Source organism: Arachis stenosperma, chromosome 3, assembly GCF_014773155.1.
Source record: "Arachis stenosperma cultivar V10309 chromosome 3, arast.V10309.gnm1.PFL2, whole genome shotgun sequence".
In the NCBI taxonomy this organism is placed as follows: Eukaryota; Viridiplantae; Streptophyta; class Magnoliopsida; order Fabales; family Fabaceae; genus Arachis; species Arachis stenosperma.
Window position 1 is genome coordinate 1,914,965 of NC_080379.1, and position 18,032 is coordinate 1,932,996.

Sequence of the window (18,032 nt, forward strand, 5' to 3'; positions counted from 1 at the left end):
AATCTAACTTATTTAATTAACATTATGTTATTATACAAATACAAAAAATTAGTCTATATAATAATAGATTTAATGATTTAATTTGTTATGCATAATATATTTGTTTAATTATTTATTTATAGAGAAGAATATATTTATATTTATATTTGTAAATTGTAACAGGAAGATGGCTGTCTTGGATTCTCTGTCTCTCTGAAAATCTAATCTCACACTCACTCACACTCTCTTTTCTTTCTTTCTTTCTTTCTTTTTTTCGATTCCAAACTCAATTGCTTGCTTAGCTTCCTCCAATGGCGGCACCTGCATCTGCCAATAGAGACAGAGACAGAGACAGAGAAAGACAAGTCTCAGTCTCCGCCATGATCAAGCACGGCTTCATCCCCGACTCTCCGTCAACACTCTCACCTTCCAGAACCTTCTCATCTTCTCCTCCGCCGCCGGCGCCGCCTCCACACACACAAACGCTCTTCGAAATGATGTCCGGTACTAAGCACTCCGACGAGAATCGCCGCAGAATTCAAGACAGAGTCTCGAAGCTGCTCCAACACGCTCCCTTTCACGCTAACCCTGGTGACGTCAGGGTGACGGTGGTGGGGAAGGACGGGTTCAGAGTCACCATGGATGTGGACAAGAGTGTGCTCTCTCAGAAGAGCAGGTTCTTCGCCGACAAGCTTCGCGGCGGTTCATCGCAATCGCAGTCGCACACGGTGGAGATCAGCGAGTGCGAGAGTGATGACGTGGAGGCTTACGTGGAGGTTGTGGTGTTCATGTACTGCGAAGACAATGTGATGAAGAAGCTCATTGGTCAATCTGTTTCAAAAATCTTGACCTTGCTCAAGGTCAGTTTCTCTTAATACTCTTAAACCATTTCTATGTAATTATCCAAACATTTAATTCTTCACTCTAGGACTTTCATTTTCATGCATTCATAATGTGAAACGGTTTAACCAGTCTTCTAGTTACGTTTATTCTTTTCTTTTAGATGACTATTTACACTATAAATAGCTAAATAGCTGAGAACTGTAATTGTAATCTAAAGAATCTCAATTATCAATTTCAGGCGAAAATAATTGTACGTGAGTTTACATCTATATAAGAGTAGACATTTTTGCTGGCCGTATCATAATTAGAAGGGTGAAAACTCAGGTGCAGTCGACTTCATGTGAAGTCTATGAAGTCGATAGTTGAGAGCCGCTAGATGAAAATTTAGTCAAATCAGTCAAATCATCTAACGACTCTCAGTTATCAACTTTACGTAAAGTCGACTGCAGCTGGATTTCCACCAATTAGAAGATGCATGTAAAACTAATTTTGAATTCTGGTTAGGTTTCAGCGGCTATCATGTTTGATATTGGGGTTGCGGCTTGTTTAGACTATTTGGAAGCAATTCCATGGACAGAAGACGAACAAGATGAAATCATGTCTCAGCTTGGTTATCTTCAGCTTCATCGCTCTGCATCTCAACTGCTTCTTAGACTATCGTCTGATCCATCTACCGCGCCGAGAATGAGTGCCGACGACATCTTTGCAAGCCTTCTGACCGGTGTTTTACAAGCAAAAGATGACAAAGCTCGTAGGGAAATGAAGGCTCTGCTATCAAAATTGCTTCAAGAGGATCCGTCTTGCTCTCATGATAGAACCAAACTCGATGTTTCTAAAGACACGCTTTATCATCTTTGCCACAATTGCATCAATTCTCTTGTCTTGTGCCTCTCTGACGCCAGCAGCACTGCCGAGAGGCCGGATAGAGGGGCTTTAATTACCGAAATAGCCCGGGAGGCTGACAATATTCAGTGGATTGTTGACATCTTGATTGCCAAGAAGATAGGCGAGGAATTCGTTAAGATATGGGCTGACCAGAAAGAACTCGCTGCACTTCATTCTAGAGTTCCGACTGTCTACCGGCACGAGATCAGCAGGATCACTGCACAACTCTGTATTGGCATTGGAAGGGGGCACATATTGGTTCCCAAGGAAACTCGATTTTCATTGTTATCGACATGGCTAGAGGCTCTGTATGACGACTTTGGATGGATGCGTCGAGCTTCTAGAGCGGTCGACAAGAAATCGGTTGAGGATGGACTGTGCCAAACAATACTTACACTCCCTTTGCTTCAACAGCAAGCTCTGTTGCTCAAATGGTTTGACAGGTTTCTTAACAAAGGAGATGATTGTCCAAATATTCAGAAGGCGTTTGAGATTTGGTGGAGAAGAGCTTTCATCAGAAAATATTCAGCAGATACTGATCATTCCAAGTTGCAAATAACTCTCTGTGATTACCAGAGCTGAAAGTTATATGAAAAACCTTAAATGAAAGAACAAAACAAACGGGAAAATGAACTTCATTCATATTTGCAAGTGTGAAGTGATAGTTTCCATTTCCACTTCTAGTTTCTGCTGCTATGATTTATGACCTGAGCTAAAGTTCTGGGTAAACAGGGACAAATAATTGAAGGGGAAATGAACTGAAAATTTGTTCATAAAATATGTAAAGCCAATTTCATCTTTGTAAAGGTTTGAATTGAATTCTGTTAAGTTTGGCAAAGTATAGAGGAATGACATGGATGTATTCATGAGCATATAATAGTCAACATACCAAATATTACAGTAGAGAATTGATATTGATGTTGTTGGACTACTGATGTGTATGTTTTCTGTTTATGCGGTAAGTTATAAATTATTAGTTTTGCTAAAGGTGTAAGTAAACGAATTTGCGGGAAAACTGAGATTTTGTTTTCATTACCATATTAAGCACTAAAATTCATGAATCAATATTTTCATTAATGTTGAGTTCCTTTTGTTTGTGTTTTTTAAAAAGGAATGAAAAACATGGTTAGTCAACACAATACTAGTGTAAACCCCCTCAAAACCGGAGCAAATAGTAAAGAAATAGACAAGTCTCTAGAAGACCAATACTTTTAGTGAAAAAGAAAGGTTGGCTAGTATTGATTCATAAAAAAATTGTTTGTTATCTAACTTTTCTCAATGACTATATCCACAGGAACAAAAGCATTAGACTAGTGGCAACTAAACTACTCTATGGACAAAACATCAAAAATAAAAGAAAATAAAATCTGTACAATGAGGTGCAAAATTAAACTCTACCGTCCCCCTTTTTCACTTTTTGTTTCTTTCCTTTTCATTTACAACATAGTAGTGTGGTCATTTTACCATCAACCTCACCCCTCCTTACCAATCAGCCCTTTTGCAGTGTCAATTGTAAGCAGCTCACAATATTCAACTTGGTGAAAAGCTAGCTGAAAATATAAGACACAACATGATGAGATTGAATACGAAAAGTAGCAACAAAGGCAAAGACAAGAGAAACAAGTTACCTAATCTTAACAGTTAACAGTCAACGCAAACCCTTCAATTGCACTCTATATCATGCATAATCCACTCTTGCCGCAAAAACATAGACAACTTCAAACATAAGATAGAATAGGAGGAGTTCCTTGAAGCAACTCTGGAGGGCTCAACCTGAAAAATGGGAGAGTTTGATAAAGAGTTTTTCAATGATCCTAATTAATACTTCCTGCAATCCCCTTTATCTATCACCATCACTTTTTTTATATAAAAAATTTTATGTGCACACTAAAAATTAACCACCAAATCAATCACTATGTATTTGTGTATAAATAAATGTGTTATTTCAAACACTTTAAATGTGTATGTATTTCAACATGTATTTTATACGGATGACTGATTTTTTCTGTAGACGTAGCATGGTTGTTTTCTTATATTTAATTAGAACAATAAATTGGATCTATTGTATCCAGCTAAATTGATTCAAAAGATGTACCTAAGAGGGAGAGTGATAAATGTCTTATATCTATAGATAATGATTTAATTTTGATGCACCCGCTTTTGTTTTAATACAAATTTATGATCATATTTTCATAATTTAAGTTATTTATAGACATTATTAACTAAGACCCATTCATAAATATATACTTTCACTCAGGCTAACACCAGTAAATAATTTCCTAATTCCTATAGAAATTTTATAGGTAGATTTTGAGTTGATGGATGCAACAAGTAGGGCTACATTCGCATGACATGCATCCTTGCCTTACCTTTGTTTGACCTTGATCATTCCGGTGCCTATCTGAATCGGTATACCCATGATTACGCGTTCACTTACTCCTTCAATCAGGTCCTCTGTCCCATGTACCGCTGCATTGAAAAGATGATCCGATGTCCTCTCAAAAGACGCAAGCATCAATACACTTTTGCCCATCTTTTGAATTCCGAATCTGGTTATTCCAAGGACTCTGCCCTGCATTAATAAATTGCACGAGGAAATATAAGTATTCAGCATAAAATTTCTTTATAATTTTTGCTGAATAACTGAAATAACTCACCATAACAGTCATCACATCTGCTAGAAGCATCATATGGCGTATGTCTATACTCATACCGTGACTTCCCATAACTACTTTTATCTCCTCAATGATAGTCCTTCTAGCAGCTTCAATTCCCAGAGACTCACTCACTTCATCTATATGATTACTAAGAGTATTAAGTCCATCAACCCCTTCAATTCCCATAACATCTAGAAGACCCGTGCTGAAGGTAAATACAAAGAAAATAGAATACATGAAAATAAGGAATAAGAAGCGGCAATGCCGCAACAGCCAAGCAGGTATATATATACAAGGGATTGAAGGAAGCATATGTTATATTGAAAAATAGTATGAACTAACCCTTCCACCAGTAATTTGAACTTTTCAGTTTTTGCCTCTTTATCTTCTTCTTTACTGATAACAACACGTTCAGCAGTTTTAATTCCCTGGAATTAAGAAAAGAAAAGTTAGGTGCACTTTTCAACCTGACAATAAATTTAAATATGAAGATATCAAAACAAACATGGTATATTCTTCATCAGGTAATCCATCAAGAAATTCAAATAATATTACCTTCACAACAACTGAAGGAAGCAAATTTTTAAGATGGTTAAGTTGAAATTGGATTTTACTTCTATCACCATCTGGGGGAACAATCCTGAGCTTTTTGATATCTAAGATCTTAACATTCTGCATATCAACAAAGACTTTCAATAATGCAAGCATGAATGGAGAAATGACTCAAAATTACAAGAGAGAACAAGTAACCCCTTACGTCTTGCTTCAATTTTAGTTTTGGAGTATGCAAAATCGACTCTTTTACAATATTGGCATCTACATGCAGATGTGCATCTCGAATTCTTTCCATGTCAAGCGAGATGACAATTGATGCTGATCTTGAAGTTATAACAACTTTTATACTCTTTGCGACCTGTATTAATTGGCATGACATGATTGTGTTTTTGAGACACTTTCGTTAAAATAAACACTATTTACAATAAACTTCTGATATAATACCTAAATGACAGCTGAAAAAAATGTAAATAACTAGGTAGAATGTTCAAAGGGTCATTCATTGACAAAAGCAATATTTTTTTCCCCTCTCTACAGCTGCATACCTGGCCTAAGTTGGTTTTTTCTATGCGACCTTTTACTATCCTTGCGGTATTTGGATTATTATCTGTCTCAAGTATTGCAGTGATGATTGGTGTGCTGATCTTTTTGGATCCATTTATAATTTCTTTGATGCGAGGAACTCCAAGGGTCACATCTAAGACGCTAGGTTAAGGCACAACTTTGAAAACCCATCAACACACAGAAAAATTCCAGTATAGTGTCAAACAGGACAATAATGATAATCAAAGCAGGCAACAGAGTCTAATAATAAAGGATACTCATGCTTGCAACCCCAGCAAAGTGAAAAGTTTTCAAAGTCATCTGGGTTCCAGGCTCTCCAATACTATGAGCTCCAATTGCTCCGATGGGAGTTCCAGCCTCAATTTTTTTTGAATGGTAACGAGATAAACAAATATCCAGAAAAACCTGAAATATAGAGAGCATACAGTAAATTGCAAAACAAAAGTAAAGTAAATAACAGAAATATATAGCATAAGAAAATTAGAGTACTGTGTGGAATGTAAATGAAATAAAGAAACTGCATAACCAACTGAAAGCAAACAAGATTAGCATTGGGGACAAACAGGCTTACGACAATGTAAGCACTAGACCATAAATACCTCTAGTTGTCTGCGAGTAATCCCAGAAATCCTCTGAATAAACTTTTTCAGCTTTTCAGAATCCTCTTTGATGGAAGGTTCTGTTGATTCTATTTTCCCTTTGACAAAGGATTGAAGAGAATTTACGAAGCCGGCAGAGGAATCATCCGCTGAAGCCTCTTGCTTGACTAACTTGCACATACCAACTTCTGAAAGCTTCCTTTGAACTACTTCATGCACATCTGAGGAAGACAAGATATCATCGTCTTCATCACTTGGACATATGGCCTAAAAAGAGAATAAAACAGCATATAACAAGAAAAACCAACTATTTTATAAGTTTGAGGGAGTCAAACAAAAATAATCAAACCATAAAAACAACAGTATCAGCTTTCAAACCTGGCTTCTCAAAAACAGCCGGTCAAAATTTAGTGGTTTTCCATCTTTTCCTTCCATGCCAGCTGGATCCATGCCATCATCTCCATAACAAAATTGAACAATACCACCAGCAGCATTTCTTACAGTGTAATCATACTGTAAGAACAAATCCTCCAGACATTTCATTAATCTACGAGACATGTATCCAGTGTCTGCAGTTTTAACCTGCAAAGTGACAATTATCACACAAACTATTTAATGAATTTCAAAGTTTTGGCTACCGGAAAACAACAATAATAATAAACTAATAACCAACCCAGCAGCTCCTACATTTTATCAATTTTATTAACATGAACCATTCCCAAGTGAGAAATTTGAGGTCCACTCTTATGACATTCATAATTTCAGATCCAAGGATTTTTTTTTCCTTTGGTGGGGTTGTCAGGTAGCTTCTGATTTTAATAAAAAATAATAAAATAGTAACTGTTGATTTAACTGAAAGCAGCTCTGATTGATTATATATTGCATAATATATTCAAAATATGCACCCTACCGCTGTATCAACAAGCCCTTCACGCCCTCCCATTGTGTGAAAGAAAAACTCAGTAGCAGACAATCCACTGTAAAAAGATTCGGCAACAAAACCTTTAGCCTGCATCAACAGTGACATACCAGTTTTCGATGTCAGAAAACAGAATATGTAATGCACAATAATAGCAATAGCTACACCAGTTCTGGTGTCCGTTACAAACAAATAATATTAAATGAAAACAATATTCTACAATAGTACTTTACTACTGTCCTGTCCTGATAATAAAGTGAAAACAATTGCTTGTGACGACAATATATGACAAAGCTTCAAAGTTATGTACAAATTCCAAGATAGCTTCTCATGTATAGGTGTGTTACATAAATGTGTATGCAATATTCTGTTTGTTGTTAACTTCACAACTGTGAATCACTTCAACATTAATATTATCAATGAACAAATACAAAAGCAGTATGGATGAAAAAGAAATTAACAAATTAAGGATATGCGGCAATTGAAATTGTCCACAAACATTTAAAATTCTACTTCTAAATGATGGAAACTGAACATACGGCTGGGGTTTTTGCTTTTCTAGGGAAATGAGGAAGACTACGGTCCACGAAACCATTAGGAGCACGACGACCTCCAACTGATTGTTGACCCACACAAGCAACCATCTGACTGATATTAATTGGAGATCCTTTGGAGCCACACTGCGACATGATCAGTGGGCTATTTCTCCAGTGTAGGGTTTGCATGCAAACCTGGGAAAATTGTATAATATAATGGAGTCAGTTACCGATACAGGGAAAATCAGAATAAATTGCTTTTCTCTTATGTGAGGGATAATGATTAGATTTTTGGAGGGGCACCGTTGTATTTTACATGTAGCTTCTTTTTGAAAAAAATTAAAAAAAAAAAAGTAAAGGTGAAGGTAGGGACTATCCACCATTTTGTTGACAATGATCTTAACACTAAGAGATAGATATGTGTGAAAACACAAGGACAGAATACTTCACATGAAGGAAATAGATACCTTTCCTGCTGTATCTCGTATACCATTCAAGACACCAGTTATCAGAGTTTCTAATGTCTGAGCAGCATCACAACCGGCTTTGAGTTCTAGCTTTCCTTTATTGAAAGCTGCTATAAAATCATCACATTTTTTATAATTATCAGATATTGTTTTATCTTTCTGTTCTATCAAAACCTCTTTTGGTTGGACATCATCAATGCCAATTGAGAACCCATGATTTCCAATCCATCGAGCACTGCATCAAAGCAAAAGGATCATATAATTTCTTTAGCTTGGCAATGGATAAAAGAAAAAACATCAAACTGCCTAAACTCAAATATTAGCAGAGATTACATTTGATAACATTTTTTGTTCACCAATGTTTTCTACTCCCTCTGGGTGTGAGACTAGTCCTCACTCATGGGACTGATGGAAACAGTTCCCACTTTAAACAAGTGCTTTCCTACAAGCTAACATTGCAACATTTCATCTTATTTATTACCCCTTTAGCACTTAAATCAAACATAATGCAGATATATTTTTACCTCAATTTAGCTACACGATTCATGCAAGCAGCAGCAGCATGTGGTTTATAGTCTCTTAGTAGCACAGAGAAAAGACCATCCTTATTTCCATTCCCTGAATTCATGCTAAAAAAGCAGGTCACCAACTTATATATATATATATATATAAAAGCATGAAGTAGTGGAGTTTGAAAGAAGTTTGACATTAAAAAGCTACAACTTAGAACAAAATAGGAAAGCAAAAGCATAAAAGATTAACTATGGCACCACTCATTCAGAGTTATTTTCAATGTTTAATAGAAGCACGCAGTAGTATTAACAGTTACTTGACATATCTACATTAATACAACATTATTGAACGTACAAAATGAAATCATAGATAAGATCAAAGTTCGTTTAGAAAAACTAACCTAAAGTCACCTTTCCAAGTTGTCCTGATATCAACTCACTATTGCGAAAATAGACAAACCCATCACTTGGGCACATCGTTTTCATTTCTCGTTTCTTGTCATCAAGCTTTGTACTGTATATTTTCTCCTTAACAGTAAGATTCACATAGACCCTCACATTTGCATTTGGGCGCAATAGAATGCTAAATAACTGTTTACCACTCCAAAGCTCAACTGGCTGAAAAGAATATCGCGCAAGTAAAAATATGCACCAAATATATAAATTAGCAAACATGACTGAATCACCAGGAAAAAGTTTGGTTCATGCAGCTTATTATATCAAAGCTCTGAAGCACTGATCTAAACAAGATACAAAAAGAATATATTAATTTCAGTGAAAGTTAAACTTCATTAATCTAACCACAACCACCATTAAATTTCATTTGGCATTTGGCATAGACCAAATTCATAAATTTTCAAATACTTTAAATCTTAGTTGATATTTGATCACGCCACTTTATTTGGTACACAGTATTGTTTTAAAATATTAATAGACATTGACCATCTACTATATGTTGCATGATCTTTCAAGACTTCAACATAACTTTTCACATTATTAACAGCTTGATTGGCCATAACTTGAATACTAGAAAAATGTCATTCAAAAATGTAATTGCAAGATCCTACAGAAAGTGGATCACTTCTCTATTTCAAGAATATAAACAAACATGTGAGTATATCTTGTAATGTGCATCCATGAAAGCTCCAACTCTCACCTTAATAATTGCGGGAGTTGGCAGATCAACAAGATCCATGCCATCCCCCATGTATGAGCAAATAAGTGAAAAGGTTGAACGATCATAAAATGTATCTTTTCTAGTTATGAGATAGGAAGAGGTTAAGAAGTCTTGAGTAGAGGCAACCAAAATTTCGCCATTTTTTGGTGTGCACAGATTATTTTGCACCTGAAAACAAGCAAACTCTCATTAGGATCTACATGAAGAGAACACGCAACAAAAAACACATTGTAAAAAGTTCATGAAATGCTTACAATTTATTGACCATCATATACAGTTGAACAAATCACATAACACATAACACTGTAAATACTGATAACTAAACAGCCAGATCAAGTAAAAATAAAATATTCTAACCCTATTGCATGTTGGGACTAACTTCTTTTTGAATAAATATAATAGAGTGGCTAGTGATTTTTTTTTTTTTGAGAGAGAGAGAGAGAGAGAGAGAGTGTGTGTGTTTTGGGGGGGGGGGGGGGGGGGGATTATAATTGATTGACAAGTAATCCTCAATGACAATGAGAAATGCTGATTTTACCCCCATCAACAAAATAGCCTCTGTCCGTGCTTCCTCAGTCTGTGGCACATGTAAGTTCATCTCATCACCATCAAAATCAGCATTATATGGGTTGCAAACAGATTCATTGAATCTCAAAGTTCTCCAAGGCATAATCCTCGCCTGCATATGCAAAAGAAGACTCATGCAATTTGTTCCAAATTTGACATTATCGATATACAAAGTTCAATGAATTACCCTATGACACATTATAGACATCCGATGCAAGCTTGGCTGCCTATTAAAAAGAATAATGTCGCCATCTTCCAAATGACGATCAACTATATCACCAAATTTCAGCTGGTCTGCAAAGCGCTTCCTGTGAGGAACTCTTAAGGTCCTGGAAAATTATGAAAATAGAATTAGATCATTAGCAAAACAATATAGCTGGCTTGAGATTAATCAATATAAGGGAAAAAGAAACAGCAAAAACCATGTGGAACCCGAGGCATCTCTATACTGTCTTGCACCAGGATACTTATCAGGACCATTTCTTATACACTGTCTCAGCTTTTCAATGTTGTGATGTGAAACACGCTCAGGATAACTCAATATACGAGCCATAAGCATGGGTATTGCAACCTGAAGCAAAAAACAAGTCACAGTGCAAAAACTTGTAAGAACCTTTGAGAAGGGAAGGCACTCCAGGGTCTTATGGTTTTCATGGAATAATACTTAGGGAATGTGAATTGAGAAATGTGCATCGTATTGGTTATGTCACAGAGAAGAAAAATGAACGAACTGTGTAAGTAAGAAAAAATTAGCCTGTACAGCAAACATCACATTGTTTTTTGTTAAGTAGATATTCAGGTTATTGGCTCATGCTTCATCTAAAAGATAGAAGATAGTATATATGCCAAGCTTCGAATGTCTCACCTCAGTAATCTTTAAATTAGGATCCGGTGAAATAACTGTCCTGCCAGTAAATTCAACACGTTTCCCGGATAAGTTGCCACGAAAACGTCCCTGCTTCCCTTTAAGGCGTTGAACTAAACCCGCCATTGTCTTTTCCCGTTGCTGGTGGTATGGTATACCACGAACCTCACTATTTATGAATTGAGCAGCCTCAAATTGAAGCGTTTCCCAACCATCCTAAAACAAAACCATCAACAAAATCACAACCGCAATTCATCGGAACTAAAAGAAACAATCTCGAGATGAAAGAGAATATCAGAAGCGAGCAGATAAAGTAAATTCTATTATTCACATATGGCAACTTGTGGACATGGCAAATGCCACTGCCCAAATAGGGATAATTCTACACCCTTCGAAGTGGAGACATCTCATTGACAGTATTCTAGAATAAATGTGTGGATAATCCAAACGACTAACCACATACTATATATTCACATTTAAAGCACACATGAAAAATGAGCTCATTCAATTATTCCAAGCATGTAACATTTTGGAAAACCTGTCATTATATCAATCAACAAGTCCTGAAAGTAGCAAAATTTTGATCACTCAAAAGGCACATCTATACCAGAGATCTTAATGAAGCAATTTCTTCTAATTCCTGGCGCACATGAGCATTAGCTTGGACTATTTGCTTTAGCCTCTCTGTTACATCATTTTCATTGCTGCATAAATTAAGACAATAACCACAACATCAGTTTTCTTTTTTTTTGTTTTAGGAAAGGCTTAAAAATACAGAGGATGGTTCACGAATCCTCCTTAAAACAACAAAATAAGGTTAGGCTAAAATTCCACCAGAAAATACAAGCATAACCTCGTATGATCTCTCTACTCAATCAAAATGTGCAACAAATAAAACCCTTTAAAAACATGATGATGGACAAGGTAATTCTACAAGAAAGCGCAGAATGCAATCCTAACGCAAATAATATTTGGACGTCATAATTGCCACCACCAACAGCTGTAAATTCTAGCATTTCACTCTAGCTAAGTACACTGTATGCTTTCTGTCAAAGAATAGCACCCTTAAACCTTATTGCAATGTGATGGTTTGGAACAAACTGAGTTTTACACAACTATAACATATGGTAAAATTGCTTCTAGGTTCTTTATAATTGGTCAGTGACTTCAAACATTTGGTTCTTGGGAATAGAGAAATTTTCTCCTCTACGTTCACCTGAACTGGAAGTTAAACATTCCTTTAGCTATTAAAGAATGGAATTTTATAATTCTAATATGGCCACTCACACAACAGCTCTTTATGCCTCAAGTGCTACAGTCAAAATACCCACTTACTATATTTTAAAATTTATTCAATCACAGATAAGGTGGACAGAAAAGGTAGTGGCATTGACAACTCAGGAATGGCGGTAGTTTTTTATGTTTTCTACAAACAAAGTGCACAACACTGTAGCATATTTGCAACAAGTATACCATCAGATCATAAATATAAGAATGGCATCAAAGTTAACAAAAGGGAGAAACAGAGAGAGATGTCAATATAGCCGAATACATGTTGGTATTACCTCTGTGATCCATCCATTATGACTGAAGGTCGCATAGCCAATGGGGGCACTGCAATGTTTGTAACGATGAGTTTCTCCGGTCTTTCAGCAAGATAAAGTAATTCACAGTCCTACAACAATATGTAATAAATTATTCTTACTAGAGAGTTAAGTAAACCTCTGCATGGCATGCAATATTGCAATCTTTGAAAAATAATCTACTTAAAAATCGCTATTTTAATCCACACTTCAGAATGAAGTGATGAGGAAAACCAGGCCCAAAAATAAAAAGAAACAACCCGCGTATGTATAAATTTTCACCTCATCAAGCATCCTTTTAAACAGGGATAAAGCTTGGAATGGGTTTAGAATATGAGTATCCACAGCGCTGGTCAATCTAGATTCTCTTGCATGTGAAAGTGCTGTTTGAAATTCTTCAATGCTACTATCATTACATTTTGAGCGATCATGAGTGATTTTTAGCGAACCCACAAGCTTCTTTACTGAACCTGTATTACAATAGCCATCATCAATATCATCATACAAAATACAATAAATGCATATCTTAAGAGGCAACAAGCAATACAATAATAGTTAATTCTCAATCCTCTCAAGCAACATGGTAATTTTCTATAAAAATTAAGAAAAAATCATAATTAGTTCAAAAGATGGTTGTCTAATATCAGCAACATTCCAAGCAAGTCAACAATAGAATCCTTTTGAGACTATGTTAGTTCATTGCTATGTCAATTGTTATGTAAGCTAACACAAGAATTGAATCGAATTCCCAAAGCCTAAACTTGTTTAACAATGGGGCCTAACTTGATAATAACTCACACATGGTAGCCAATATGTAAATGTAATACAAGGTTGTTCATGAGTCCTTAAGGTTTCAAACAACCCAGCACATCGAACATCTATCTAGCCAGGCATTGATTTTTGCATTGCGGGTAGTGGTAATTTAAAATGCTTAGATTCAGATTAAAACATGGAAATGGAATTGCCATAAGTGACAGCCTCTCAATCAATAATGTGGGTACAAGAGTTGTTAGGACCAAGTAAAAAGCTTATTTGTTTGATTGCTAGAACTGAATGGATCTATGTCAACCCTAAAAGCTAATTGATAGGGTACTTATAAACACTGCCAAGCCTATGTGGGACCTTAACACACTACACTCACCCCACAAGCGAACAGATGGAACGTAACGTTTGCACGACTGAATATCTGTGGTGGCTGAACATAAAATGTAGGATACATTGATACCATCTCAAAATTAAATACTTTATTACTTTTCAACTTAGTTCCAAAAGCTAGCTCACCAAGGGCGGGTTGCCAAATAGTTACAAAAGCTTATATAGGCCTTAATTCTGGCAAATGTGAGACTGTAACGACCATATCACACCTGAATTGACCACTTCCCTACCCGTTTAGCCGTTATAGGATAATTCATATAGTGTCAACTGTCAAGACAAGAGCATGGAAATCCATATTCCGTACATTATAAAAAGACCAAGAAAGAAAATGGATTCTAAAATATCTAACTAAATATGTATTATTGATTGAAAGAAAAACTTATACCTAGTATGCAAGTTTAAAACAATTTCCAATGACGAAGTTGAATAAAGTGCTCTATTGTTAAAAAAGGGGGGAAGTCAATGAAAAGCATAAAACAAACCATTCTTATATCCACATCTCGAGCACATTGATACTTTGCTGCATGCCTCTACAACCTTTTTCGCTAATTCAGCCTTCGCCAGTGCATCAATTCTGGGTCTTCTCATTTTTTTCAAACGATCTTTACGTATATCTTCATTGAGAAGAATTCGAGCACAGCACTGTAAAGAAAGCATTAAAAATTTACATATAGATCAAACAAAATATTCAGAAGCAGAAAATTAGGATGACTAAATGTTCAAAAGAATGCTATACTACACACATCTTTCACATTATATAACAGTACTGAAAAAGAAACATTTGACTCAGAGCCGCAAATAGGATGTTCATTAGTAATTAGTATGACATGTATACTTGTGAATAAACTTCCATCACAACCATTCTTATATCTTTTGTTTGCCCTTTTGTCAAAGTCTTACACATATCAGGGAACAGTGCAATTATAAGAATAACAGTGACATGTAGACACTCAATTTGCAATTTTAAAGATAGCACAGATAACTGAAAGTTCAAGCAGGTGCAAAAGGATGCTTGAATCTCGACTGCCCTTCAAAAAGCCATCCCCTAAAGCTAACCATCCGGGTATTATGACATTCAAGTATGCGCATGTTCTGTGAGTTGCTATAACTTATATGCCAAGTTAACATAAACGAGACTAACAAGTAGAGTATCATGTTGATAATTAATCAAGGAAAAGCCAAAATCCACAAAGCAAACAGACAAGGAAAACACAGACGATTCGGATACCTTGCAAATGGACTTCAATATTTCCACAATGGTACCCAAGAATCCAATATTGAAGATGGGAAGGGCAAGAGTTAAGTATCCGAAGTGGCCCGGACAATGAGCAAAGTCACCACCGCATGTCGCGCAAATAAGCTCCTTATTAGCAGGACCCTGAAATCACACACACACAAGCAGAAAAAAAAACATATCTTTATTAGCATTCAATGCAACAAAACCAGATGATCATTAGCCCACTACAAATGGAAGAAAGAAAACATCTATAAACTGTTTATAACCTAAAAACAACTTAATCAACACTTACACTAACAAGAAAAAGAGGACATGAAATTGAATGAAAGAATGAAAGAGTGTACCATGCGAGGATCCAACAAGCCACCAGGGATGGGTTTTTTGAAGTGATCATAGTAAGAGCCTTTGAAGACTTGAACTTCAGCGAGTTTTCCAATCTCAGAGTCAGATAAGGAACTGAACTTCATGCTCTTCACAATGCGTGGCCCTGCATCTTCGATGTACGGTTCCTTCGTGAAAGTAATGCCTTTCGCTCTGTTTCTATCCATCTTCTTCTTCTTCTTCTTCTCCTTCTCCTTCTCCTTCTTCTTCAAAATGCAACAACCTTTGTTAATAGCTGCAGCAAATTAAACTGCACCGCGCGGTTTTGAAGTAAAAAAGTGGGGGAAATGGGAAGAAGAAGATTCTCTCTCTTCTTCTCTCAGGGTTTAGGGTTATTTTCTTTTCTTTAATACTTTCTTTTTCTTGGACTTTATTTTTTGATTTTTTTTTCGCCTACCGAAAAAAAAAAAATTTATTACATAAAAGTCAAGGAGAGAAACCAAATACTATTTCATTATCATTATCATGTGTTAATGTTATGTTATGTTTCCCTACTCTCTTCTTAAGGTTTATTTTTATTTCTTTTAATGAGGTAAATATCTAATACACTTATGAGTGTCAGATTTCTTATTTTTGAGCTACTTTCAAGGTTATAATTATAGTGAGAAACTGACTTTTTGAGAATAAGATTATTGTAAGAAATTCATCTCAAAATCTTTTTAAGTTATAAATTTTACATTCATTCTTAAATTATTGAAATATAGTTATTCATATGTTATTATTTATATTTTTAGATATTCTCTACAAGTTTATACAAGTCATTTTATCCTAATTCACCTTACGTGCCTCTTAATCTAATTAACTTTCAATCAACATGCGAATGTATAACTACCTTTTTCGAAAGGATTTTGTTTTCGTTTTTGAATTTTCTCAACGTTTCCGATCTACATTCTCTTTCATCTTTGTGTTCTCTGCGTTTCTCTTCATTCGTTCTCTACGTTTTTTAAATCAAACTCTAAAATCAGTTTTGAGCATTTATCTCGTTATTGAAGATACTGAAGAATTCAAGTCCAGGTTGTCAATTGAACCATAACGAAGTTGATTATTGTTTTGAATTCAATCAAGTGGTTGAGTTATAGTTCGATTCTAATTAATGGTTTCGTTAGTAGTTTATGATTCTGTAGGTGAATAATATTATTTTTGTTTGTGAAAATTATTGTTCAACTTTGATGGTTTGAATTGAATGTAATGTAAAAGTTTTGCATTAAAGAACATATTTTTCTGTATTTGTAGCAAATTTCGGTGTAACACGAGAATATTTGAGTGTATTGTTTAAGAATTTTCGGTGTATGTATGCTGATAAGTTCTGCATAATTTAAAATTCTTTTTTTCCCTTCTCCTCATTTTTTGCTGCTTCTTCTTCTTCTTTTTCATCATCATCATCTTGTTTTTTCTTCTTATTCATTTTTTTTTTCTTGTTTCATCTTCTCAAGTTTATTCTTATTTTACTCTTTTAACAAGAATAAAAACAAAAAAAATCAAACAAAGAAGAAGAAAAAACACATAATGGTACAAAATTACTTGGAAGATGATGAACTTATATTTATTCAACTAAAAAAAAGAAAAATATAAGGAAAAAAGAAGAAAAAAAAAATATATGATTAGAGGAAACATTTTTCTGTATTTGCAGCAAATTGGATGTAACACGAAGATATTTAGATGTAACACGAAGATATTTGAGTATATTATTTAAGAATTTTCGGTGTATGTATGCTGATAAGTTCTGCATAATTCAAAATTTTCCTCTTCCTCTTCTTCATCTTCGGCTGCTTCTTCTTTTTTTTTTTTTATCATCATCACCATTTTCTTCTTCTTCTTTTTCTTATTTATCTTTTCCTTTTTGTTTTACCTTCTTAAGTTTCTTCTTGTTTTACTCTCTTAACAAGAATAAAAAAAAATCAAACAAAGAAGAAGAAGAAATACATAATGCTGCAAAATTACTTAAAAGATGATGAACTTACATTCATTAAACTAAAAGAAAAAAAGAAATAAGGAAAAAAAGAAGGAAAAAATGCAGCATTAGACGAAACATTTTTCTGTATTTAAAGCAAATTTTCGATGTATGGTGCTAATAAGTTTTGCATAATTCAAAATTTTTCCTCTTCCTCTTCCTTATCTTCTGCTGCTTCTTCTTCGTCATCTTATTTCATTTTCTTATAATTATTTTCAAAATCATCTTCACAACTTCCTTCACTTTTTGCAATGATTTTGAGAGATTTTTTAGAGATGTTGATCCTTGTTTGAATTTTGAGCGTTGCAGTTTTGATTGAGAGAGATGAATCGTTTGCACTATTCAAGAGTTGGGAAAGCACGAGTTTACAAGCACTACAAATTGAGAGTTATTTTTGTTGGATTTGTGTCAACTTGTATAATCTTGTATATCAAAAAGACTTGTTGTGTAACAGACCTCATACTTGGCAATCTTACACTCCTGATATAGTATATATAGAGTGCACCTGAAATTAATTTCTGCAATAAGCAAAATTTAGTTTATGATCCCATCCCTTTTGTTATGTGAGTGATTGTATAACCAAAAAGAAATAAAGAGCAA

The 18,032-nt window shown here is 35.0% G+C and overlaps 2 protein-coding genes across 3 annotated transcripts; one reads left to right on the forward strand and one right to left on the reverse strand.

Annotated features, from left to right (window-relative positions):
• Positions 1-182: 182 nt before the first annotated feature.
• Positions 183-2,653, forward strand: LOC130967836 (BTB/POZ domain-containing protein At5g60050). The gene is made up of 2 exons (XM_057892866.1): positions 183-839; positions 1,327-2,653. Exons 1-2 carry the CDS (start codon positions 291-293, stop codon positions 2,287-2,289), a joined length of 1,512 nt encoding a protein of 503 aa, XP_057748849.1. The 5' UTR covers positions 183-290; the 3' UTR covers positions 2,290-2,653.
• Positions 2,654-2,940: 287 nt separating this feature from the next.
• Positions 2,941-15,783, reverse strand: LOC130970234 (DNA-directed RNA polymerase III subunit 1). 2 transcript variants are annotated; one of them, XM_057896245.1, is made up of 27 exons: positions 15,445-15,783; positions 15,092-15,241; positions 14,346-14,505; positions 12,991-13,178; positions 12,691-12,800; positions 11,733-11,829; positions 11,126-11,341; positions 10,683-10,831; positions 10,448-10,589; positions 10,232-10,372; positions 9,673-9,861; positions 8,918-9,134; positions 8,529-8,622; positions 8,005-8,239; positions 7,541-7,732; positions 6,993-7,091; positions 6,461-6,664; positions 6,083-6,349; positions 5,741-5,888; positions 5,465-5,616; positions 5,122-5,277; positions 4,920-5,036; positions 4,707-4,792; positions 4,365-4,569; positions 4,077-4,279; positions 3,336-3,480; positions 2,941-3,257 (listed from the first exon to the last, which is right to left on the reverse strand). In XM_057896245.1, the coding sequence occupies exons 1-26, from the start codon at positions 15,646-15,648 to the stop codon at positions 3,426-3,428; spliced, it is 4,176 nt and encodes a 1,391-aa protein (XP_057752228.1). In that variant the 5' UTR covers positions 15,649-15,783; the 3' UTR covers positions 2,941-3,257; positions 3,336-3,425. The 2 variants fall into 2 exon arrangements, with proteins under 2 accessions (XP_057752228.1, XP_057752229.1); XM_057896246.1 differs by lacking the exons at positions 2,941-3,257; positions 3,336-3,480 and having other exon boundaries at positions 4,073-4,279.
• Between the last annotated feature and the right edge of the window lie 2,249 nt (positions 15,784-18,032).